The 24,471-nt window shown below is 49.5% G+C and overlaps 1 protein-coding gene across 1 annotated transcript in view; it reads left to right on the top strand.

The window, feature by feature from the left end:
• The first annotated feature begins 2,697 nt into the window (after positions 1-2,697).
• Positions 2,698-24,471, top strand: part of DDIT4L (DNA damage inducible transcript 4 like) — a 60,810-nt gene continuing 39,036 nt past the window's right edge. Inside the window, exons 1-2 of the mRNA XM_029076541.2 lie at positions 2,698-2,962; positions 3,079-3,139. Coding sequence (XP_028932374.1) covers positions 2,698-2,962; positions 3,079-3,139 — 326 coding nt within the window. The remainder of the gene's footprint in view (positions 2,963-3,078; positions 3,140-24,471) is intronic.

Consider the following 24,471-nt stretch of genomic DNA (forward strand, 5'->3'; position numbering starts at 1 on the left):
CAGTTAAATGTGATTATGAAGATGCAGCGGCCTATATTATCTGAAACTTGGAGTGTTTTGTTAACGGCTGAAGTCTTGAACATAACCACAGAGAGCGAAAAACACGTAAGAAAACGATTACGAACCAAAGTGGTCGCAATGGGTGGTGGATTGGCAGGTTACCAGTAGAGTCCCGCGAGGCCTTTCCATTTTTAATAGATCCTGGGAGTTGAAGGATCTGACCACATTACAGACAACATTCATCAACGCGATAAGGGTGTAAATCGTTTTCCCCTTTCCACCTTTTTCCAGCTACTGGGGGCATTGTTGATCTCTTTTAGAAACTGAATGACTCGCTCTGGAGATTGTTGCTGAGGGAAGCAGCGTGGCCCAGTGGATAGAGCCCGGGCCTGGGAGTCAGGGGACCTGGATTCTAATCCTGACTTCGCCACTTGCCTGCTGTGTGACCTCGGGCAAGTCACTTCACTTCTCTGTGCCTCAGTTCCCTCCTCTGCAAAACGGAGATTCAATACCCGCCCTCCCTTCTTCTTAGACTGTGAGCCCCACGTGGGACCTGGTTATCTTGTAACTACCCCAGACCATACTTAGTACAGTGCTTGGCGCGCAGTAAGTGCTTAACAAAATGGGTCGCAGCCTGGCATAGTAGATAGAGCACGGGCCCGGCAGTGTGAAGGTCACGGGTTCTAATTCCCACTCCCCCACCTGTCCGCTGTGTAAAATCCCCATTTTACAGATGAGGTAACTGAGGCACCGAGAAGTTAAGTGACTTGTCCAAAGTCACACAGCTGACAGGTGGCGGAGCCGGGATTAGAACCCGTGACCTCTGACTCCTAAGCCTGTGCTCTTTCCACAGAGCCACACCGCTTCTGCAAGTACAATATAATAGAGCTGGCAGTCCTATTCTCTGCCCACGGCAAGCTTAACAATGTAGCTGTGCTTTGGACGATACAAAACGCGCAGTTTGAACGATTCTAACCCAGCTCTTTAGCCCTCTGTGGGATATTCTTTTGAGATTTTTGTTTATTGCAAAAAAACAGTTATTCCTAGGATTTCCCTTTTGCTCTTATTCTTCATCTGTGTCTGCCTGGGCCCCCGTTAGACTCCAAGCTCCTCAAAATCCCCTCTGGACTGTGAGTCCGCTGTGGGAAGGGATTGTCTCTATTGCCGTATTGTACTTTCCACGAACTTAGTACAGTGCTCGAGCACACAGTAAGCGCTCAATAAATACGGTGGACGGAACGAACGAAAGCAAGGAGTTTCTCTCCTTCTTTTTATTGTCCGCTCCTAAGCACCGACTTCACTGCTCTTTATGCGGTAGGTGCTCAATAAATCCGGGTGAAGATGCTTCCAAAATAGGACGTCAGCCTTCTGTCTTCTCCCGGCGTGAAGTGCTGATGATGACGATAAGAAAAATGATACTAATATTTACTGACTGATACTACGCGCCAAGCACTAGGGGAATTTCCAGAGAATCAGGTCGGATACGGTCCCTCTCCAACATGGGGCTCAAGGTCAAGAGGGAGAACTGTTATCCAATCTCCATTTTACAAGTGAGGAAACTCTGCCGAGGGTTAGTTACAGCGCTCTGCACACAGTAAGCACTCGATAAATATGATTGATCGCCTGACTGACTGAACAGCGCTCGATACAAAGTTAGCACTTCACGAATATCACAATTAGTGTTATTATTATTGTGGGAAGAATGATTCCGGGTCACCGTGGCCAAAGTTGACACGGGAGACATTGATCTCCAGCGCCCGCCATAAGTTGGGGAAAAGTCCGAAGGCCACGGGGATTCCAGTAGAAGGAGTAGTTCATTCGTTCAATCATATTTATTGAGCTCTTACTGTGCGCAGAGCACTGCAATAAACACTTGGAAAGTACATTTCAGCAACAGATAGAGACAATCCCTACCCAACAACGGGCTCACGGTCTAGGAGAATAATCGGGGTAATAATAATGGTATTTGTTCAGCACTTACTCTGCGCCAAGCACTGTTCAGAGCATCGGGGTAGATACAAAGGTAATCAGGTTGTCCCACGGGCGGCCGACAGTCTTAATCCCCATTTTTACAGATGAGGTAACAGGCACAGAGAAGTGAAGTAGCTCGCCCAAAGTCACAGAGCAGACAAGTGGCGGAGCCGGGATTAGAACCCACGTCCTCTGACTCCCAAGCCGGGGCTCTTTCCACGAAGCCACTCTGATTGATAGGCACTAGGGTGTAGAATGTAAGCTCCTAATGGGCAGGGGACTTGTCTACCAACCCTATTGTAATGCACTCTCCCAATCACGTAGCACAGTGCTCTGCGCACGCCGAGCGCTCAATAAATACCATGGATCGACTGCCTGGAGTATAAGCTCGGCAAGGGCAGGGATCTTGTCTGCTGACTCTGTTGTGATCAGTTGATCGGTGATATTAACTGAGAGCTTACTATGTGCAAAGCACTGTTGTAAGCGCTTGGGAGAGTATAGTACAACGGAGGAGGAGGAGGGCAACGTCTGCTTTATAACCTGGGCCCTGCAAGCCGGGGGGAATTTGAGAACAGCAGAGTGAATGAATCAATCAGTGGGATTTATTGAGCGCTTACTGTGTGCTAAGCATACTGAGCGCTTGGGAGAGTACGGTACAGCGGAGAAGGTAGCTATGTTCCCTGCTGATGCCCAGGGCCTTATGAGTTGTGATGCTTAATCTCCGTAATGGCGGAGAACTTCGCGGTCACGCGCCCTATTTGGATCACGGCGTCTGGAAGGTCGCAAAAGACTGGAGACCCGCCACTCCACCTTCCCACCGACGGTCAAGGCCCGGGAAACTTCGAGTCAAGGTTTCCCACCGCGTCCTCTGCCAACCCCACGCGCTTCAATATGGCAGCCGAGCTAGGAACAGCGGGGAAGGAGAGTGGTAAGGCTTATGCCACGGGCTATTTCAGCACAGCGGCGGGAATGGAGGAAGCCGCCTCCAGCAGTAATCAGAGCCGGTTTGCTAATCTAACAACATCCGCTCATTCTCCGATGACAATGGAGGGGATCATTTAGCGCTTGTTTTTTGTTTCCGGGGCTGAGAAATTAAAATTCTGCTAGTTCCAGGCGGAACGAACGCGGCCGAGATCCCCGCTTTTGATCTCACTCTTAGAGGGTCACGGTACTTCTTTTACTGGATGGCTCTAGGGCCGGTTGACTCGGGGAGATTGAAGCAGCGCGGCCTAGTGGGTAGGGCACGGGCCTGGGAGTCAGAAGGTCCCGGGTTCTAATCCTGGCTCGGCTGCGTGACCCTGGGCGAGTCATTTCACTTCCTCTGTGCCTCAATTCCCTCATCTGAAAATGGGGTGTAAATGGCGAGTCCCTCGTGGGACAGGGAGTGGGTCCGACCTGAGTAACTTGTATCTACCCCAGGGCGGGGACTGTGTCTGATCTGATTATGCTGTATCTACCCCAGGGCTTAATGCAGTGCTTGGTCCACGGTCATTATTAACTGTGTTCGGAACACTGTGCTAAGCCCTTCGGTGACTATAGCCTATTAGATTTGGTGCACAGAATTCCTGCACTCAAGAAGTTTTCAGTCTACCGGGGGAGTTGACGATCTATTTGCTGGAGGTCACACAGGAGCTCCTTAACTGTGTAAGCTCCTTGAAGGCAGGGAATGTGTCTACCCCTTTCTGTTGTTGGGGGGAAATAGCGTGGCCAAAAGGAAAGAGCATGGGCCAGGGAGTCAGAGGACTTGGGTTCTAATCCTGGCTTCACCACTTGTCTGCCACGTGACCTTGCACAGATCTTTCAAATCCTCTGGCCTCAATTCCCTCATCTGTAAAATGGGGAGCCGATACCTGTGCTCCCTCCTACTTAGAACGTGAGCCTCTTGTGGGGCTGATTATCTTGTATCTAATCCAGTACTTCCCCTCTCAGAGTCGCATCTGGAGACTGTAAAATGGGGAGCCAATACCTGTGCTCCCTCCTACTTCGAACGTGAGCCTCTTGTGGGGCTGATTATCTTGTATCTAACCCAGTACTTCCCCTCTCAGAGTCGCATCTGGAGAGTTTCCCGTACTCTACCAATCTTGACTATGGGAGATAGACTCAAGCAGAGGCCTGTCCATTCCATTCCTAGCTTGGGCAGTGGCCAGCGAGTGGAAGGCCATCGGCTACAAGTCAAAACGCAGCTGGGCTGGGCGGCAGCGGCACGGGAGAGTCGAGGGCGGAGACCGGAGTTTACTGCTTACTACGTGCCAGGGCTTTGAAGAGGGGAAGAGAGCTACCTTGGCGGATGTGAGGAGGGAGGGCATTCCAGGCCAGAGGTAGGACGTGGGCCAGAGGTCGACGATGGGGCAGGTGAGAACGAGGCCCAGTGAGGAGGTTAGCGGAGGCGGGGGAGCGGAGCGTGCGCGGTGGGCTGGAGAAGGAGGGAAGGGAGGTGAGGTAGGAGGGGGCGAGGTGACGGACGACCTCGAAGCCAAGACGGAGGAGTCTTTGCTTCATGAGAAGGTCGATAGGCAGCCACTGGAGGTTTTGAGGAGGGGAGCGACGTGCCCAGTGCGTTTCTAGGGAAAGATAATCCGGGCAGCAGACTGAAGTGTAGACTGAAGAGGAGAGAGACAGGAGGATGGGAGATGAGAAAAGAGGCTGATGCCATAATCCAGTCGGGTTATGATGAGAGACTGTACCGGCAAGGTAGCAATTTGGGTGGAGAGGGAAGGGCGGATCTTGGCGATGTTGTGAAGGTGAGACCGGCAGGTTTGGGTGACGGATTGGATGTGTGGGACGAATGAGAGGACGGAGTCAAGGATGGAGGTTGCGGGCCTGTGAGACGGGAAGGATGGTCGTGCCTTCCACAGTGACGGGAAAGTCAGGGAGAGGACAGAGTTTGGGAGGGAAGCTCGGTCTTGGACATGTAGAGTTTTAGGTGGCGGGCGGCCATCCGGGGGGGGAGACGTCCTGGAGGCAGGAGAGGCTACGAGCCAGGAGGGACGGAGAGACAACGGGGGAGGAGAGGTAGATTTGGGTGTCATCTGCGTAGAGACGATAGTTGAAGCCGTGGGAGCGAATGAGTTCACCAAAGGAGAGAGTAGAGATGGAGAACAGAAGGGGACCGAGAACTGGCCCTTGAGGAACCCCTACAGTTAGGGGAGGGGAGGGGGAGGAGGAGCCCGCGAAGGAGACCGAGAATGAACGGCCAGAGAGATGAGGAGAACCCAGGAGAGGACGGAGCCCGTGAAGCCAAGGTTGGATAAGCCCCTTCCGCTTGGCTGTTGGTAATGTGACAGTCCAAAAGGCTTTCTCTCAGAAATTTCACTCTTTGGCAGTAACAAATGCTGAAAAATTGACTAGAGATAAGAAACGTTGCCCGGGGAATGACTCACTGGAGCTTCCCGGACGGCGGTTAAACCAGACCGAAATAAGTTGTCGTCAGCCCGAAAAGCTCCAATTCCCTATTTTCTGACACCAGGACTCTGATTTGAAAGGAGAAGGCCGAGCCCTGTTGGTTTATTTAGTGTGGCAGCCGTCCCAGCCGACTGACATCACGGGTAGCAGCGCTTAGCGCAGTGCTCTGCACGCAGTAAGCGCTCAATCAATACGATTGAAAGATTGAATGAATACCCATCCCCCAGTTTATTTCCATTAATGTCTGTCTCTCCCTCTAGACTGTCAGCTGGTTGTGGGCAGGGAATGTGACTGTTTCTTGCTATATTTTACTCTCCCGAGCGCTTAGTACAGAACTCTGCACATAGTAAGCGTTCAGTAAATGCGATTGAACGAATGAAAGTGAATGAATGGAAACTGAACTATAACGTTAGTATTTGTTAAGCGCTTACTGTGTGCCGAGCACTGTTCTGAGCGCTGGGGTAGAGACAGGGTAATCAGTTGTCCCACATGAGGCTCACAGTCTTCATCCCCATTTTACAGATGAGGGAACTGAGGCACAGAGAAGTGAAGCGACTTGCCCACAGTCACACAGCTGCCGAGTGGCAGAGCTGGGATTCGAACCCATGACCTCCCAAGCCCGGGGTCTTCCCAAAGCCAGGTAAGGGACTGACCTCTCGCCACCTGGATTAAATGGCAGTGTCTCATCCATTCATCCGGTCATATTTACTGAGCGCTTACCGTGTGCAAAGCACTGTACTGAGCGCTCGGGCGAGTCTCGGTGATCCGAGTTTGTCTTCCTCATCCGATAAGACGGAGCGTAACGAAAGCACTCGGAACAGAGAAGCGTATTCCAGGTAGGCAGGGATTGTATCTGTTTGTGGCTATATTGTACTCTCCCAAGCGCTCAGCACAGTGCTCCGCACAGAGTAAGCGCTCAAATACGGCTGAATGAAGGTACTCCGTAAGTCTCTGTAAAATCCCCGTCTGCCCCAAGATCTGGGCAGTCGACCCAGCTGGTGGATGGTAAAGTTAAGGTCCGGGGAGATGCCGAGACTGGACGGGAATTCCCGAACTCTGACCAGTGGCCTGGTCCGTTTTAACGTAGAGCCAGGACGGTGGTGACTTCTTTCACACGTGACCAACCAGTCCATCGGTCAAAATATTTACTGGGTGCAGAGCACCGTACTACACACTTGGGAGAGGACGATACAGCAGAGTTGGTAGGCGCGATTCCTGCCTTCAACGAGCTAACAGTCTAGTAGGTGAGACAGACACTAAAGTAATTTTTTAAGGGTCTTTCTTTTTTTTCCTGCTTTAAACAACGCATGAGACGGGTCAGACCTCTCCGTCCGAGATATGTTGTTCCAAAAGTCCCGGTATCACGTTGGATAAGGGATTGTGTCCAACCAGATTTGCCGGTGTCCACCCCAGCGCTTAGCCACTCGTCTGCTGTGTGACCTTGGGCAAGCCGCTTGACTTCTCTGTGTTTCAGTTATCTTTAAAACGGGGATAGAGACTGTGAGCCCCACGTGGGACAACCCGATTACCTCGTACCTACCCCAGTGCTTAGAACGGTGCTTGGTACCTAATAACTGCTTAACAGATCCAGCACTTAGAATAGTCCTTGGCACAGCGTAAGCGCTTAACAAACGCCATTAATATTATCGCCGAGCAGTTCCCCCACGTTCTGCCAGTCGCACCGTCCCTTTCCCTCTCGCTGCTTCCCGGGATTATCGCCTTTCCTACTTAGCAGGTCAAATAGCGCACTTTCTAGGAGGTTTTCCCCTAACCTCGCTGCATGCTTCCCAGATTCCTTTCCCCTGGCAGCGGGTTCGAAAGCTAAACCACCCTAGAAGCCCAGAAGAGTCGCCCTCATTCTCTCAGAGGGGTCTGGTCTTCAAGAGACCATCTCCACATCCGCAGCCCGGACTTCGCCAGCAGAAAGCAGCGAGGCCTAGTGGACAGAACACTGGCCTGAGAACCAGAGGACCTGGGTTCTAATCCCCGCCCCCCCCCCCCACCCGCCTGCTGGGTGACCTCGGACAAGTCGCTTCGTTTCTCTGGGCCTCGGTCTCCTCAGCTGCAAAATAATAATGCTGGTCTGGGTTAAGCGCTTGCTGCGTGCAGAGCACCGTTCTAAGCGCTGGGGGAGAGACAGGGTCATCAGGTTGTCCCACGTGAGGCTCACGGTTAATCCCCATTTTACAGACGAGGTCATTAAGGCACCGAGAAGTGAAGTGACTCGCCCACAGTCACACAGCTGACAAGTGGCAGGAGCCGGGATTCGAACCCATGACCTCTGGCGCCCAAGCCCGGGCTCTTTCCGCTGAGCCACGCCGATTCGGTGCCTGTTCTCCCTCCTACTCAACCTGTGAGCCCGTTGCGGAGCAGGGACTGTGTCCGGCCTGATTACCTTGTGTCTACCTCTGCGCTCAGACCAGTGTTTGGCACATAGTAAGCGCTTAACACATACTATTTAGAGAAGGAAAGAAAATCAGTGGGTTTCTGCATCACGGTGCGCTTACCACCAGAGGGGAAAAGTTGAATTATTTTGCCTCAAGCAGCAAGTGTATTATATTAGATCTCCAAATACCGTGATTGTTCTCGTGGAGCAAAGAAAAAACCATATCACTAGCATCTTTTCCCGACTCGTCATTTTCCGAAGGTTTTCTAGCACTGCTCATTCTCGCTTTCTCCTTACTCCATCCCTATGAGGTAGGGAGAAGCAGGGAGCATTATTCCCATTTTTCAAGTCAATAATGCTAGTTAAGTGCTTACTATGTGCCAAGCACTGGGGAAGATACGTGATAATCAGGTTGGATACGGTCTCGATCAGAAGCAGCGTGGCTCAGTGGAAAGAGCCCGGGCTTTGGAGTCCGCGATCCTGGGTTCGAATCCCAGCTCTGCCACTTGTCAGCTGTGTGACTGTGGGCAAGTCACTTCACTTCTCTGGGCCTCAGTTCCCTCCTCTGTGAAATGGGGATGAAGACCGTGAGCCCCACGTGGGACAACCCGACTCCCCTGTGTCTACCCCAGCGCTTAGAACAGTGCTCCGCACATAGTAAGCGCTTAACAGATCCCAACATTATCATTAACATTATTCAGTCTAAGTGAAATGGGATTTAATCTCCATTCTACAGAGGAGGTACCCGGAGCCCCGAGAAGTTAAGTGACTTGTCCAAGATCCCCCAGCGGGCACGTGGCAGAGTGGGGATTAGAACTCAGGACCTCTGACTCCCAGGCCTTGCACATCCACTAAATCACGCTGATTCTCAGTCGATCAGTGGTATTTATGGAGTGCTTATCGTGTGTAGAGCACTGTACTGAGCACTTGGGAGAGTACAAGAGAGATGGTAGACACATTCTCTGCCCGAAAGGAGCTTACAGTCTCGAGCCCAATAGTAACAGTAAGAATAGCAGGATTAAGAAGCAGCACGGCCTAGTGGTTAGAGCCCAGGCCTGGGAGTGAGAAGGTCTTGAGTTCTAATTCCGACTCCACCGCCTGTCTGCTGTGTGACCTCGGGTAAGTGGCTTCATTTCTCCGGGCCTCGGTTACCTCCTCTGTTAAATGGGGATGGAGACTGTGAGCCCCACGAGGGACGGGGACGACGGCCAACTGGATTTGCTTGAATCCACCTGCAGCCCAGTGCTTGGCTCATAGTAAACGCATAACAAATACCACAGTTATTATTAGTGGTTGTACCAGTGGAAGTAGTTATAGCATTTATTGAACACCCACTTAGTGAAGTGCCCTGTATTGGGCACCGGACAATATAGAATAATAATAATGATGATGGTATTATTGCCTACCAACTCTGTTCCACTGTACTCTCCCAAGCACTTAGTACAGTGATCTCCACCCAGAAAACATTCAGTAAGTACACCCGACGGGTACTCGAATGGAATTATTTTCCCCACTTTTCAGGTTTTCCAAGAGCATGATCTTTTTTATCCAGCACTTGAGCCTTTGACAATCTGGCCAACCATTTCACCTGGATCTGATCCCCTGCTGTCACCAAGACCCTCCACGTGAACATCGGATCCGAAACGGGAGCCCCAAGGGGAGGGATCTTAGTTTTCCATTTTTTGAGCTGGCCAGAAGTTCAGAAGATTTTCCCGCCCATCCAACTGAGAAACAGGAGCTCCGAGGGGAGGTGGAGGATCCGGGGGGAGGTCTGAATTCTCGGTTTTCCGAGCTGGCAGAGAGTTCAGAAGATTTTCCCTCCGGCCTGCTGGCGTCGAGCTCCACGAGCGTCTCTTGCCAGTAGCTGGTCCGGAGGAAGATCGAAACTGACGCGCGTAATTGTTTCCAAGCCGAACGCGGGACGCTGCCGGCATCGGACACATCTGGAATGAGTGAAGACGTGCGGCGGACTGGATCCGCTCGAACAGGATTTGCTCCGTTCTAAAATTTGCCGCTTCAACGGGCCGGAGGCCGGGCTACCATTTTGAAGTGCTGGATTTGCCAGATGGAAACGAGCTCTGTCCAACAGTAAAAAGTTCGCTGGATCCTGATCTAGAGCTGCTCCATCAATTAGGAGCAGCGAGGCCCGGGGGAGATCGATCGATCGATCGTATTTATTGAGCGCTTACTGTGTGCAAAGCACTGTACTAACCCCTTGGGAGAATACAGTGTAACAACAGACACCTTCCAGCCCACAACGAGCTCACGGTCTAGAGGGAAAGGACACGGGCCCCAGAGTCAGAGGACCTTGCCCTGACAGTTGCCTGCCGTGTGACCTTGGGTAAGTCACTTCAACTTCTCGGGGCCTCAGTTCCCTCATCTGCTAAATGGGGATCCGATGCCTGTTCCGGTGTTTGGTACGGTGCTTGGCACATAGTAGTTGCTTAACGAATACCGTAAGAATAATAACAAATACCAAAATAGCAATCAATGCGTGGTATTTATTGAATAGCTATTTGCTGTTACGTACTATACTAAACACTTGGGCGGGTAGCACGGAACAAGTGTTATGATCCCTGCCCGCCAAGGAGCTTACAATCTAAAGGGGAGACAGACAAAAAGTGCTGACAGATAAGGGGGTGAGGAGGAGGAAGAACAGAAGGAGAAAGCTTGAAGGTCTTTTGCTCCTGACCCGGAATGAGATCAGCAGGCTCTGAAGTGACGCTCTAACCATCCATCACGAGCACCGTGGCCTCTATTTTACGGAAGAGGAAACGGAGGAAAAAGAGAAGGCAAGTGACTTACCCAAGGTCACACAGCACCGCGTGATGGAGTCAGGATCGGAACCCAAGTGTCCTGGCACCGAGTCCCGTGTTCTTTCCACTTGGGCAGTCCCTGGCCTTAGGGAGCCAGGCAATTGCAGAAATTCATTCTTTCATTCATTCTTTCAGTTATATTTATTCGGGCCTCACTGTGTGCAGAGAACTGTACTAAGCGCCTGGGCGAGTACGGTAGAACGGTAAACAGACTCATTCCCTGCCCGTCGTGAGCTTACAGTAATTGAGAAGTGAGAGAAGCAGCGTGGCTTAGTGGAAAGGGCCCCGGCTTGGGAATCAGAGGTCTTGGGTTTTAATTCCGAGCCCGCCACTCATCAGCTATGTGACCTTGGGCAAGTCACTTAATTTCTCTGTGCCTCAGTGACCTCATCTGGAAAATGGGGATGAAGACTGTGAGCCCCACGTGGAACAACCTGATTACCTTGTATCTATCCCAGCGCTTAACACATAGAAAGCGCTTAACAAATACCATCATTATTATTATTATCCAAGGCGGGATAGGATAGGTGATTCTATTAAGTAATGTGGCAAGAAGAACTCTTCGGGCTGACAAGGGAGCGTGTCTAAAGACCTTCTCTACGGGACGTTGCTCAGATTAGGACGCCACTCCTGCCCCTCATCTTACCGTTGGAACCGAGTCACTTATATACGTCATCTGTTCTTTCCATTTTTATTCATTCATTCAGTAGTATTTATCGAGCGCTTACTATGTGCAGAGCACTGGACTAAGCGCTCGGAACGGACAAATGGGTAACAGATAGAGACAGTCCCTGCCCTTCGACGGGCTCACGGTCTAATCGGGGGAGACGGACGGACGAGAACGATGGCGGTGAATAGAATCGAGGGGAAGGACATCTCATTAAAACAATAGCAGATAAATAGAATCAAGGCGATGTACATCTCATTAACAAAATAATCGGGGTGATGAAGATATAGACAGTCGAGCGGACGGGTACGGCGCCGAGGGGATGGGACGGGAGAGGGGGAGGAGCGGAGGGAGAGGGGGGAGAAGAGGTTTTAGCTGCGGAGAGGCGAAGGTGAGGTAGAGGGAGCAGAGGGAAAAGGGGAGCTCAGTCTGGGAAGGCCTCTTGGAGGAGGTGAGCTCCAAGTAGGGTTTTGAAGAGGGGAAGAGAATCAGTTTGGCGGAGGCGAGGGGGGAGGGCGTTCCGGGACCGCGGGAGCACGCGGCCCGGGGGTCGACGGCGGGACGGGCGAGGACGGGGGACGGCGAGGAGGTGGGCGGCGGAGGAGCGGAGCGTGCGGGGTGGGCGGTGGAAAGAGAGAAGGGAGGAGAGGTAGGAAGGGCCGAGGTGATGGAGAGCCTTGAAGCCTAGCTGAATGTATCAGTCCCCAGAAAGAAGCAGGGCCCAAACTGGATCTAAGAATCTCGGTGGAAACGTCAAAAAGAGGCTGGAATGAGGATGCGGAGTCCATGGACAGGAAGAGCCCAGGGCTGGCCAGCTGAGAAGATGATACACAAGAGGAAGGTGGGAGGGGGAGAGGGATGGCTCTATACCTCAGCTCTCCCCCATTAGCATCCTCACATCCATGGACGCGGCCTGTTGGAAGTGGACGTTCAGAATGGGAGAGGGAGAAGGAGATCGTAGCTAGAATGAAGGTCCTAGATAATAATAACTAATAATTATGGTAGTGTGTGTTAAGCACTTACTTTGTGTCAAGCACTGTTCTAAGCACTGGGGTAGATACAAGCTAATCGGGTTGGATACAGTCCCTGTCCCACATTCATTCATTCAGTAGTATTTATTGAGCGCTTACCTTGTGCAGAGCCCTGTACTAAGCGCTTGGAATGTACAAATCGGCAACAGGTAGAGACAGCCCCTGCCCTCTGACGGGCTTACAGCCCACATGGGGCTCACAGTCTCAATCCCCCTTTTACAGATGAGGTGACTGAGGCCCAGAGACGTGAAGTGACTTGCCCAAGGTCACCCAGCAGACAAGTGGCAGAACCCTGGTCCCGCTGAATCCAGGTCCGTGCTCTGGCCACTAAGCTGTGCACGCTGAGGGACCGGCCTGCTCCATCTCTCTCCCCGGCTCTAGGAAAACCAGGGTCGTAAGCCCCGCGAAATGGGGCCCACCGCTTATTATCCTAAATCAAGGCGATCTCGTTTTGAACTTCAGATCTGTGAGTAAGCGAGAAGAGTGGAGATACCGGAGGTCTAATCTCAGAACCCAAGCAGCTCCGGGTGCTAATTCCCGCTCTAGGCTGCATTTACATTCACCCTAGGCCTGTTTAGAACAGACCCATCCGTTGGAGGATCAAAGGAATAACTGCCAAGTTCCACCGCTTGTATTAGGAGCCAGCTCAGAGATTTGGGGCGGATGTATTTCTTGATTCCAAGTAACACACACGCTCACACACGCCATTTGAGATATCCTATACGGAATACATTCAGGACAAATAGCCGCATAAACAGAAGCTTCATTAAGCAGGTTCGGGGGGGGAGGGAGAAAAGCTGTTCTCCAGGCCATTAAATCAAGATGCTTAGCCAGTTTGGTAGTCTGCCACACTCTCAGTGGCCTGATAATTGTCCCGGCGTTGTTTATGCGAAGGAAACACTTGAAGTGTGGTTCAACAGCAGTCATTATGCTAATTTCTTCCTTCTTTGCCCAGCCTGAGCTGCTTTATAAAAATGGCCATTTTTCTCCCAAGTTTCAAAGCATCCCGAATTATTCTGAAATAAATACAAACCGCAGCTCCGAGGCGGTGAAACGAGCGAAAGATAATAACTGGTGTTAAGAGACTGAATTCTTTAGAAGCTAAAATCCATTTTCCCCTCTGAGCCAGCATCAAAATAGCCAGTAATTATAACAGATAAGAGAATGTCAGAATGAAAGGAATTTCCATCCAGATGGGCTCCTGCAATCTAACGAAATCAAAACACCCTCACGGGGCTCTCTAAGGCTTTCGGCGGGCTCAAAAAACTACCTTAGAGCTTGAGTTTTGATAATAGCCATGATGATATTTATTAAGCATCTACTAAATGCTTAACACTGTGCTGAGTAAAAAAAAAATGGTGGCATTTATTAAGCGCTTACTATGTGCAAAGCACTGTTCTAAGCGCTGCGGGGGACACAAGGCAATCAAGTTGTCCCACATGGGGGCTCACAGTTTTTAACAATAATAATAATAATGTTGGTATTTGTTAAGCGCTTACTATGTGCAGAGCACTGTTCTAAGCGCTGGGGTATACAGGGTAATCACGTTGTCCCCCATGAAGCTCACAGTCTTAATCCCCATTTTACAGATGAGGTAACTGAGGCACGGAGAAGTTAAGTGATTTGCCGACAGTCACACAGCCGACAAGTGGCAGATCCGGGATTCGAACCCATGACCTCTGACTCCGAGGCTCTTTCCACTTAGCCACGCTGCTTCTCTAGTAAGCGCTTAACAAATGTCATTATTATTATTACACAAATCCACATGACGCATTAGCCATCTTGTAAGTTTTCTAGCTGCGTTTCTTGTTCCGTTCCTCGGCCTCCTGCTCTTCCCCTCTTTGCTCTTCTCACCCCGCTCCCAAATTCAGCACACAGTGGCAGGTTTGTGTGTGTGAATTTGGGAATTAATAACAGTATTTCTTCAGCGCTTACTAAGTGCCAAGCACTCCACTGAGCTTTAAGGGAGATACGATACAAGCCGGTCGGACAAGATCAATCCATTAATCAATCATCGATCAATGAATGGTATTTATTCAGTGCTCGTTGAGAGTGCAGAACACTGTACGAAGCGCTTGGGAGTGTACAATAAGAAGCAGCATGGAGTGGTGGATAGAGCACGGGGCTGGGAGTCAGAAGGTTGTGGGTTTTAATCCCAGCTCTGCTACCTGTCTGCTGTGTGACCTTGGGCAACTCGTTTCACTCCTTTGGGCCTCCGTCATCTCGTCTGTAAAATGGGGATTGAGACTGTGAGCCCCATGTGGGACAAGGACTGTGCCCGACCTGATTTGTTTGTATCCATCCCAGGGCTTAGTAGAGCGCCTGGCACACAGTAAATGCTTATTGAACACCACAGTTATTATTATTATTAACTCTGTGAGGTGAGTTCTCAGTTTTAGGGGATGATTTGTTTTAGTGTCTTTCTCCTTCACCGGACTGTAGGTTATTTGAGGGCAGGGATCGCATCCACCAGCTTTCTCATATTGTAATCAGTCGATCAATGGGATGTTTTGAGTGCTTACTATGTGCAGAGAACTTTACTAAGCTCCTGCGAGAATGCAGTACAACAGAATTAGCCGATACATTCCCCGGCCAGAGCAAGTCAACAGCCATTATTATGAATGTATAACTTGTAATATATAAAGACGTGTACGCAAGTGGCTTGGAGTTGGGGGTGAGGCGAATATCAAATGTCCTAAGGTCACAGATCCAACTATGCAGACGACGCAGAAGGGAGAGTGAGCCGGGGAAAAGAGGGTTTAATCAGGGAAGGCCTCTTGGAGGAGATGTGATCTTAGTAACGCTTTGAAGACGGAGAGAGTGGTGGTCTGGTGTATAAGGAGGGGGAGGGAGTTCCAGGTTAGGGGGAGGATGTGGGGAAGCGGTCGGCAGCGAGATAGATGAGATGGGGGAACGGTGAGTAAGCCGGCACTAGAGGAACGGAGTGTGTGGACTGGGCCGGAAGAAGAGATCAGAGAGGCGAGGTAGGCTGGAGAGAGTGATTGAGTGCGTTAAAACCAACACTAAGGAGCTTTTGCATGGTTTTTGGAGGTGGATGGTCAGTAACTGGAGTTGCTTGAGGAGAGGAGAGACATGACCTGAACATCTGTACTCTCCGGAGAGTTCAGTACAGTGGTCTGCACAAAGTCAGCACCCAGTGAATGTAGTTGTCTTATGCCGTCGAGTCGTCTCCGACCCGTAGCCTCTCCCAGAACGCCCCACCTCCATCTGCAAACGTTCTGGTAGCGGAGCCATTGAGGTTTCTTGGGAAAAATCTGAAAGTGATTTACCACTGCCTCCTCGCGCACAGCAGACTTGAGTCTTCACCCTCGACTCTCTCCCGTGTCGCTGCTGCCCAGCATGGGTGAGTTTTGACTTGTAGTAGGTGGCCTGCCACTCGCTAGCCACTGGCCAAGCTAGGAATGGAATGGGTAGGCCCTCCGCTTGACTCTCCCTCCTGTCGGCGAGACCGTTAGAGGACTGGAAACTCTCCAGGTGTGACCCTGAGAGGGGCATTCGGTGAGTACCATTGATTTATTGAGAGAGGGCAGGTATCAAATACCCATTTTAAGATGAGGAAACTGAGGCTCGGAGAAGTGAAGTGGCTCGCCCACGGGCCACACAACAGGCGAGGGGCGGAGTCAGGACGAGACTCTGACTCAAGCTTTCCACTAGGCCACGCTGCTTCCTTTTCTTTTCCTTTTTTTTGTGATATCTATTAACCGCTTACTATGTGCCAGACATTCTACTAAGTGCTGAGGTAACTAAAAGCTAATCAGGTTGGACACAGTCCATGTCCCACGTGGGGTTCACGGTCTTAATCCCCATTTTACAGATGAGGGAACTGAGGCCCCGAGAAGTTGAGTTGAACACAGAGCAGGATGTGAAAGAGCCGGGCTCTGAACACAAGTAAGCTTGTTGTGGGCAAAGAATGTGTCGGATATAATGATGTGTTGTATTCTCCCTAGCGCTTAGTACAGTGTCCTGCACGCAGTTAGTGCTCAGTGAATACTCTGCCTCTTGGCCCAAGCCGCTTCTGCAAGAAACTGAAATCTCTCCCAATTGTCAAAGCTGCTTGCTTCTTTCCAGTCTCTTTCTTCAGGTTGGGAGATCTGACCTGACATTCTCATGGCGTAATGAGAAGCAGGATGACTTAGTGGACGGAGCACGGGCCTGGGAGTCAGAAGGTCATGGGTTCTAATCCTAGCTCTGTGTGACCTTGGGCAGGTGACTTCACTTCTCTGGGCCTCAGTGTCGGCAGCTGTTAAATGGGGATCGAGACTGTGAGCCCCAGGTGGGACGGGGATTGGGTCCGACCCGATTCCTTTGTATCCACCCCAGCACTTAGTACACTGACTGGCACAGAGTAAGTGCTTCACAAATGTCACAATTATTAATGGGGCTTAGTATGAGTACACGCTTAATGAGAGGTAGACATTCTTGAACAATTAGTGTGTTTCCCGGTGGATAGAGCATAGGTCTGAGTGTCAGAAGGACCTGAGTTCTAATTGTGCCTGAATGACATCTGCCGTGTGACCTTGGACAGGTCGCTTCACTTCTCTGTGCCTCGGTTCCCTGGCGCGTAAAACGGGTATTAAGGCTGTGAGACCCACGTGGGCCATGGACTGTGTCCATCCTGATTAGCTTGTATTTAACAAATACCACAAAAAAAAAAAGTGACCTTTTTTTGGAGGGGAGAATTAACTTTGTTTCCAAGCACAGTCATCAAATCAGTTTGAGTTTCCCGTGATCAAAGGCCCCTAGGAATCTATAGATGAATAAATACAACAATGAACTAGTGGAGGGGAAGCCGAGCTTGGTTTAAGGGGAGACGGAAACAAAGCAGTGAGAGGAGAACTAACGCAATGTGCCCAAGATAGGTCTGGGGTCTGGGAGCCAGGATTCACAGCAGCCGCGATACTATTAGCAAAGCCTTCCTCGGAGGGTAGACTGCCAATTGGCAGGAGGCAGGCGGCAACCGTTTTGGAGTGGAAAAAGAAGAAGGATCAAAGTGATGTGGAATCCAAGTGAAAAGGAGAGGGTGTTGAGAGAAAGCACCTATTGGACGTTACACCTCTTCCTGGCCCTAGCCCCTTCCCAGCGGAGTAGAATCCTGTCAAAGGAAGTGCCCAAAAAGAGTCTTTAAAAAATGGAAAAACGTGCCAAAACATACACCTCTTATTTGTGGTAATTTTTAAGCTTTTACTACGTGCCAGGCACTGTACTAAGCACTGGGGTGGATACCAGCAAATCGGGTCAGACACAGTCCCTGTCCCACGTGGGGCTCACAGTCTCCATCTCCATTTTCCAGATGAAGTAACTGAGGCTCAGAGAAGTGAAGTGACTTGCCCTACGTCACAGAGCAGACAAGTGGCAGAGACAGGATTAGAACCCACGACCTTCTGACTCCCAAGGCAGTGCTCTTGTCACTAGGTCATGCTGCTTCTCACGCGGAAGGGTAAATTGTGATGCTTTCTTGTGAGGCGTTTGGGAAAATGGACAGAGTGATGCCAGTGTGGGCAGGGAACGTATATACTGACTCTGACGTATTGGACTCTCCCAGACGCTTAATACAGTGTGCTGCGCACAGTAAGCACTTAGTAAATAAATATAATTGGTTGATGGATAAAGCAAGAGTTAAGAGAGGGTGAGAGGGAAGGATACAAGTTAATCAGATTGGACACAGTCCCTGTCCCACATGAGACTCACAGACTAAATAGAAGGGAGTAGGAGTAAAATCTCCATTTTACAGAGGAGGTGACTGAGGCACAGAGTATAATAATAATTAATAATAATTACAGCACTTACTATGTTCCAGGCTCTGTACTAAACACTGAAGTTCAGTGACTTACCCCAGATCACTCAGCTGAAATGTAGCAGACCTGGGATTAGATCTAAATCTTCTGAATCCCAGGCCCAAGTCCTTGCCCTTAGGCCATGTTCCTTCTCATAAACAGGGAGAATAATGAAAGGGGAGATAAAGTAATCAGTAAAATTTCAATAGACAATTAAGGACATCAGTGTCCTGAAGAGTCCTAAAAGGGCAGGCTTGGGAAGGTCTGGAGCGGGGAGGTCAACCTGGGAGGGCTCCCTGGGGGAGGGGGCTTTGGAGGACAGTTTTGAAGGGTGGGAGGGAAGTGGCCCGGAAGAGGATTCCATGTGCAGTGGATCAAAAGGAAGCAACATGAACGAACCTCATCCTGTACTTGGCTCCGTGGCCTTTGGGCATTTAATATTAACCCCACCCTCTACCTCACAGCACTTCTTCTTATTGTTATTATTATTATTATGGTATTTGTTAAGTGCTTACTGTGTGCCAGGCACTGTACTAAGTGCTGGAGTGGATCCAAGCAAATCGGGTCGGACACAGTCCCTGTCCCACCTGGGGCTCACAATCTCAAGCCCCATTTTACAGATGAGTTCACTGAGGCCCAGAGAAGTGAAATGACTTGCCCAAGGCCACACAGCAGACAAATGGAGGAGCCGGGATTAAAACCCTTGGCTTTCTGAATCCCAGGTCTGGGCTCTATCCATTCTGCCATGTTGCTTTCTCTCTCTCTCTCTCTCTCTCTATATATATATATATAAATATATATATACACATATATATATTTCATTATACATTATAATTACTTATATTAACATATGTCTCCCCTTCCTCTAGACTACAAGCCCATCATGGACAAGGAACGTTGTCTACCAACTCTCTTATATTGTACCCTCCTGGGCGCTTAATCCAGTGCTCTGCCCACGGTGAGCGCTCAATAAATACGATTGATTGATTGATGAACTGTTTTAACTTGCAGCTAAGCGGTGATCCCAATGGCAGGATTTTTCTCTAGAGTTGTAAGTGGACTATGCAGACTTAGCCGGTCCGTCCCTGCCAGCCAGAAAAGTTGTCCATCCAGACAGCTGCACCGTGCTGGCCATTTCCCCAGCTGAAATCTGACCCTGTGACCTTTCCTTGGAGACAGGAGAGGTCTTGTCCCCGACAGACTTTCCAAGTTTTCTTTGACCCACATGCCACGTCTCTAAGCTCTCTACCACTGGGAAGGAGAGTCAAATCTTCATTAAGTTGATTTTTTTTAATGGTACTTATTAAGTGCTTACTATGTACCAGGCACTGTACTAACCTCGGGGGCAGAGACAAGCTAATCAGGTTGAACACAGTCCATGTCCCACGTCGGGCTCACAGTCTCAATCCGCATTTTACAGATGAGGTAACTGAGGCACAGAGAAGTGAAGTGACTCGCCCAAGGTCACAGCAGCGGATAAATGGTAGAGCCGGGATTAGAACCCAGCTCCTTAGGCCTCCCTGTCCCATGTTCTATCCACTAGGCCACTCTTCTTGTTTCCGGTTCGCCCAAAAGCAGGGAGAGCCACCCTGTCTCGATCAATCAATCATCAATCAAGAACTGATATTTATTGAGTACCTGTTGGGCTCAGAGCACAGAATTAAGTGCTGGGAAGAGGACAAGAGAGTTAATAGACACAAAAGACAGTTAGTAGGTAAGAGAAGAGTATTAAGAGAGTCTTACATCACCCCTGTTGTCCAGCCCGGGTGAAAAAAGCCATGCTTCTGGTTTGCTTCTGGCCTCCCGCGTACCCGCCTGACCTTGGTGAAACCATGGGATGTGGGGTTTTCCCCAGAAAAAAGAAATCCAGATCGATTTTAACCGATTTTCTTCACATTCTATTCAGTGCAAGAAGCCACACTGGGAAGCAGCATGGCCTAGTGGCCAGAGCATGGGCTTGGGTGTCGGAGGATGTGGGGTCTAAACTCGGCTCTGCTGCTTGTCTGCTGGGTGACCGTGGGCAAGTCACCTCAATTCTCTGTGCCTCAGTTACCTCAACTGTAAAATGGGGATTAAGACTGTGAGCTCCATGTGAGACAGGGACTGTGTCCAACCTGATTACCTTGTACCTACCCCAGTGCATAGAATGGTGCGTGGCACATAATAAGCTCTTAACAAATACCATAATTATTATCATTATTATTATTAAGAGCACAAAACCAGAAAAACTCAGTGTTCACAATCTCCAAAAAGGATTATGAAAGGCCTAAGGGTCCTTGAGCTTCTCTTTGGAAATGAGTGGTGATAGGGGGTTAGCCAGCTTTCCTCCACGTCTTCTTGGGTGACTATGCCTTTCTCCAAACAGGCAATTCGACATGCCATGGATCTCTCTGTTCTCCATTTATTCATTAATTCACTCACTCATTCGTATTTGTTGAGAGCTTACTCGGTGCAGAGCACTGTACTAAGTGCTGCTTGGGAGAGTACAATACAACAATAAACGGGCGCATTCCCTGCCCAAAATGAGCTTCCAGTCCAGAGGATTTCCCTCATTTGCTTTTCAACTGGCATTTGCAAGAAACAGGAAAGAAAAGTGGAAAAACCACCGCCAATCCTCTACATGCTTACTTGGGGTAACGTAGCTATAAAAGGCTTCCCAAATGGGTACAGTCTCAATGACATCTGCTGCAGCTTTTCAACATCTCATAACTGTGATATTTGTTGAGTGCTTACTATGTGTCAAGAGGTAGAGTAAATACACGGCAATTAGATATACCCTGTGGCTCAGTGAATCAACCAGTGGTATTTCCCGAGCTCCGTGTGCCAAGCACTGTATTAAGCACTTGGGAGAAGAGGGTACCATTCGGTTGATAGACACATTTCCCCCTCTAGAATGTGAGCTCGTGGTGGGCAGAGAATGTGTCTGATGTTAATAATAATACTACTAATAATAATAATAATGTTGGTATTTGTTAAGCGCTTACTATGTGCAGAGCACTGTTCTAAGCGCTGGGGTAGACACAGGGGGATCAGGTTGTCCCACGTGGGGCTCACAGTCTTCATCCCCATTTTACAGATGAGGGAACTGAGGCACAGAGAAGTGAAGTGACTTGCCCACAGTCACACAGCTGACAAGTGGCAGAGCTGGGATTTGAACTCATGAGCTCTGACTCCAAAGCCCGTGCTCTTTCCACTGCGCCACGCTGCTTCCCAATGCTTACTAATAATGCTTACTAATAATGTTGGTATTTGTTAAGCGCTTACTATGTGCAGAGCACTGTTCTAAGCGCTGGGGGAGATACGGGGTAATCAGGTTGTCCCACGTGGGGCTCCCAGTTAATCCCCATTTTACAGATGAGGTAATTGAGGCACAGAGTGACTTGCCCAGAGTCACACAGCTAAGTGGCAGAGGCGGAATTCGAATCTGTGACCTCCGACTCCCAAGCCGGGGCTCTTTCCACTGAGCCAGCATTTAGTACAGTGTTTTGCGAACAGTAAGTTCTCGATAAATACGATTCATATTAACAATAAATTTCCTGCCCACATGGGACTCTCAGTTTAAGGATGAGGGGAACAAGTATTGAATACCTATTTAATAAATGAGGTAATGGTCCTTTTCTGGCTCTCCTCCTATCTCTCTGGCCACAGATTCTCACCTTCTCTCTGCCTCCTGCACCCCCACATTTAGGGGCTCAGTTCTGGGTCCCCTTCTATTCTCCATCTATACCCACTCCCTTGGAGAACTCATTCACTCCCACGGTTTCAACTACCACCTCTATGCGGATGGTTCCCGAATCTACATCTCCAGCCCTGATCTCTCTCTCTGCAGTCTTGCATTTCCTCCCGCCTCCAAGACATCCCTTTCACGGAGGTCCCGCCATCACCTGAAACGTAACATGTCTGAAACAGAACTCCTCGTCTTCCCACCCAAACGCTGGCCTTCCCCTGACCTTTCCCATCACTGGAGAAGGCACCACCATCCTTCTTGGGTCACAAGCCTTTGTATTATCATTGACTCTCCCCCTCTAGACTGTAAGCTTGCTGTGGATAGGGATTGTGTCTGTTTATTGTTATATTGTACCCTCCCAAGCACTTTGTACCGGACTCTGCACAGAGTAAGTGCTCAGTAAAAAAAAGATCGAATGAATGAATGAACAAACTCCTCTCTCTCATTCAACCCAAACATGCAATCCATCACTAAATCCTGTCGGGTCGACCTTCACAACACTGCTAAAATCCTCCTTTTCGTCGCCTTCCAAATGCTACCACGTTAATCCAAGCGCTTATCCTATCCCTCCTTGATTACTGTATCAGCCTCCTTGCTGACCTCCCTGCCTCCTGTCTCTCCCCATTCCAGTCCATACTTCACTCCGCTGCCCGGATCATTTTTCTAGAAAAACTTTCAGACCACATTTCCCCACTCCTCAAGAACCTCCGGCGGTTGCCCGTCCACCTCGGCATCAAACAGAAACTCCTTACCATCAGCTTCAAAGCCCTCAATCACCTTGGCCCCTTCCTACTTCACGTCGCTACTCTCCTAATACAACCCAGCCCGCACACTTCCCTCTTTTAATGCTAACCTTCTCACGGTACCTCAATCTCGTCTATCTCACCACCAACCTCTGGCCTGGAACACCCACCGTCTTCATATCCGATTGACAATTACTGTCCCCTTCTTCAAAACCTTATTGAAGGTACATCTCCTCCAAAACTAAGCCCTCCTTTCTTTTTCTCCCACTCCCTTCTGCGTCACCTTGATTTACTCCCTCTATTACCTTTCCTAGAACCACAATACTCAAGTACACACCTGTCGTTTTATTTTTTCGTATTAATGTCTGTCTCCCCCTCCTAGTCTATAAGCTGGTTGTGGGCAGAGAATGTGTCCGCTATATTGTTGTATTTTACTCTCCCAAATGTTTAGAGAAGCAGCGTGGCTTAGTGGGAAGAGCACGGGCTTGGGAGTCAGAGGTCATGGGTTCGATTCCCGGCTCTGCCACTTGTCAGCTGTGTAACTGTAGGCAAGTCACTTAACTTCTCTGTGCTTCAGTTTCCTCATCTGTAGAATGGGGATTCAGACTGTGAGCCTCACGTGGGACAACCTGATTACCCTGTATTCATTCATTCATTCATTAGTATTTATTGAGCGCTTACTATGTGCAGAGCACTGTACTAAGCATTTGGAATGTACAAATCGGTAACAGATAGAGACAGTCCCTGCCCTTTGATGGGCAGTGCTTAGAATAGTGCTCTGCACATAGTAAGCACTTAACAAATACCAACATTATTAGTAGTAGTAGTACGGTACACTGCACGCAGTAATTGCTCAATAAATACAACTATTGACTAGCTGATTGACCTCAGCGTAATCTTCTGGCCTAATACCACTGAAAAGTAAAGAAGCGATGAGGTTTAGTGGATAGAGTAAGGGCCTGGGAGTCAGAGGACCTGGGTTCTAATTCCAGCTCCTCCACTTGTCTGCTAGTGTGACCTCGGGAAAATCACTTCGCTTCTCTGTGCCTCAGTTCCCTCATCTGTAAAATTTCTCCTTAATTTAATTAAAAATTGCTCTCTCTCTCCAAGATTCCTGAAGCCATTCTAAAACGTTTCTACCAACTTTGAATGGAGCAAAATTGAACGTACGTTTCTCCCTATGATGTTCAGCAGCAGCTGAAACCACAGCAAAAACCTGAAAGAGCAAAGCCACTTGGCTCGTGCAGGCAACAGATTTTCCATATTAATGATTTCTCTGGGAAATAAAGTGTAACATGAGAAGTGAATGGAGCTGAGCATATTCTATGAAGAATATTTATGCTGAAAACTAGCGTATGTTCCACATTAAAAGGAAGCTCTCAGCTCCAAGACTGCCCATCCTGGCTGATTACAGATATCGGGACACCATATTGCGGGTTTTGAGGAGGTTGATTCGGTCGGGAATTTCCCCCTCCATCTTCAAACATATAAGGCCCTTTCAATCCCCTAAATTCACCTTGAGGATTCAATCCCTCTCTGGGAGAGGCAAAAGGATACTTCTTCAGACTGAATCCAGGTGGTAGTGGAGAATCGTGGTCTGAAGCAATAATAATTGTGGTATTTGTTAAGTGCTTATTGTGTGCCAGGCACTGAACTAAGCGCTGGAATGGATAGAAGCAAATTGGGTTGGACACAGTCCCTGCCTCATTTGGGGCTCACAGTCTTCATCCCCTTTTACAGGTGAGGAAACTGAGGCACAGAAAAGTGAAATGAGTTGCCCAAGGTCACACAGCGGACCAGTGGCAGAGCCTGGATTGGAAGCCACAGGCTTCTGGCTCCCAGGCCCGTGCTCTATCCGCTAGGAAAGAACACCTCACAGATGCTGGGATTCCCACTTCGACATTCTTCAAGCCTCATTTGCTCGAGTAACGAA

This window comes from Ornithorhynchus anatinus, chromosome 12 (assembly GCF_004115215.2).
Source record: "Ornithorhynchus anatinus isolate Pmale09 chromosome 12, mOrnAna1.pri.v4, whole genome shotgun sequence".
NCBI lineage: Eukaryota > Metazoa > Chordata > Mammalia > Monotremata > Ornithorhynchidae > Ornithorhynchus > Ornithorhynchus anatinus.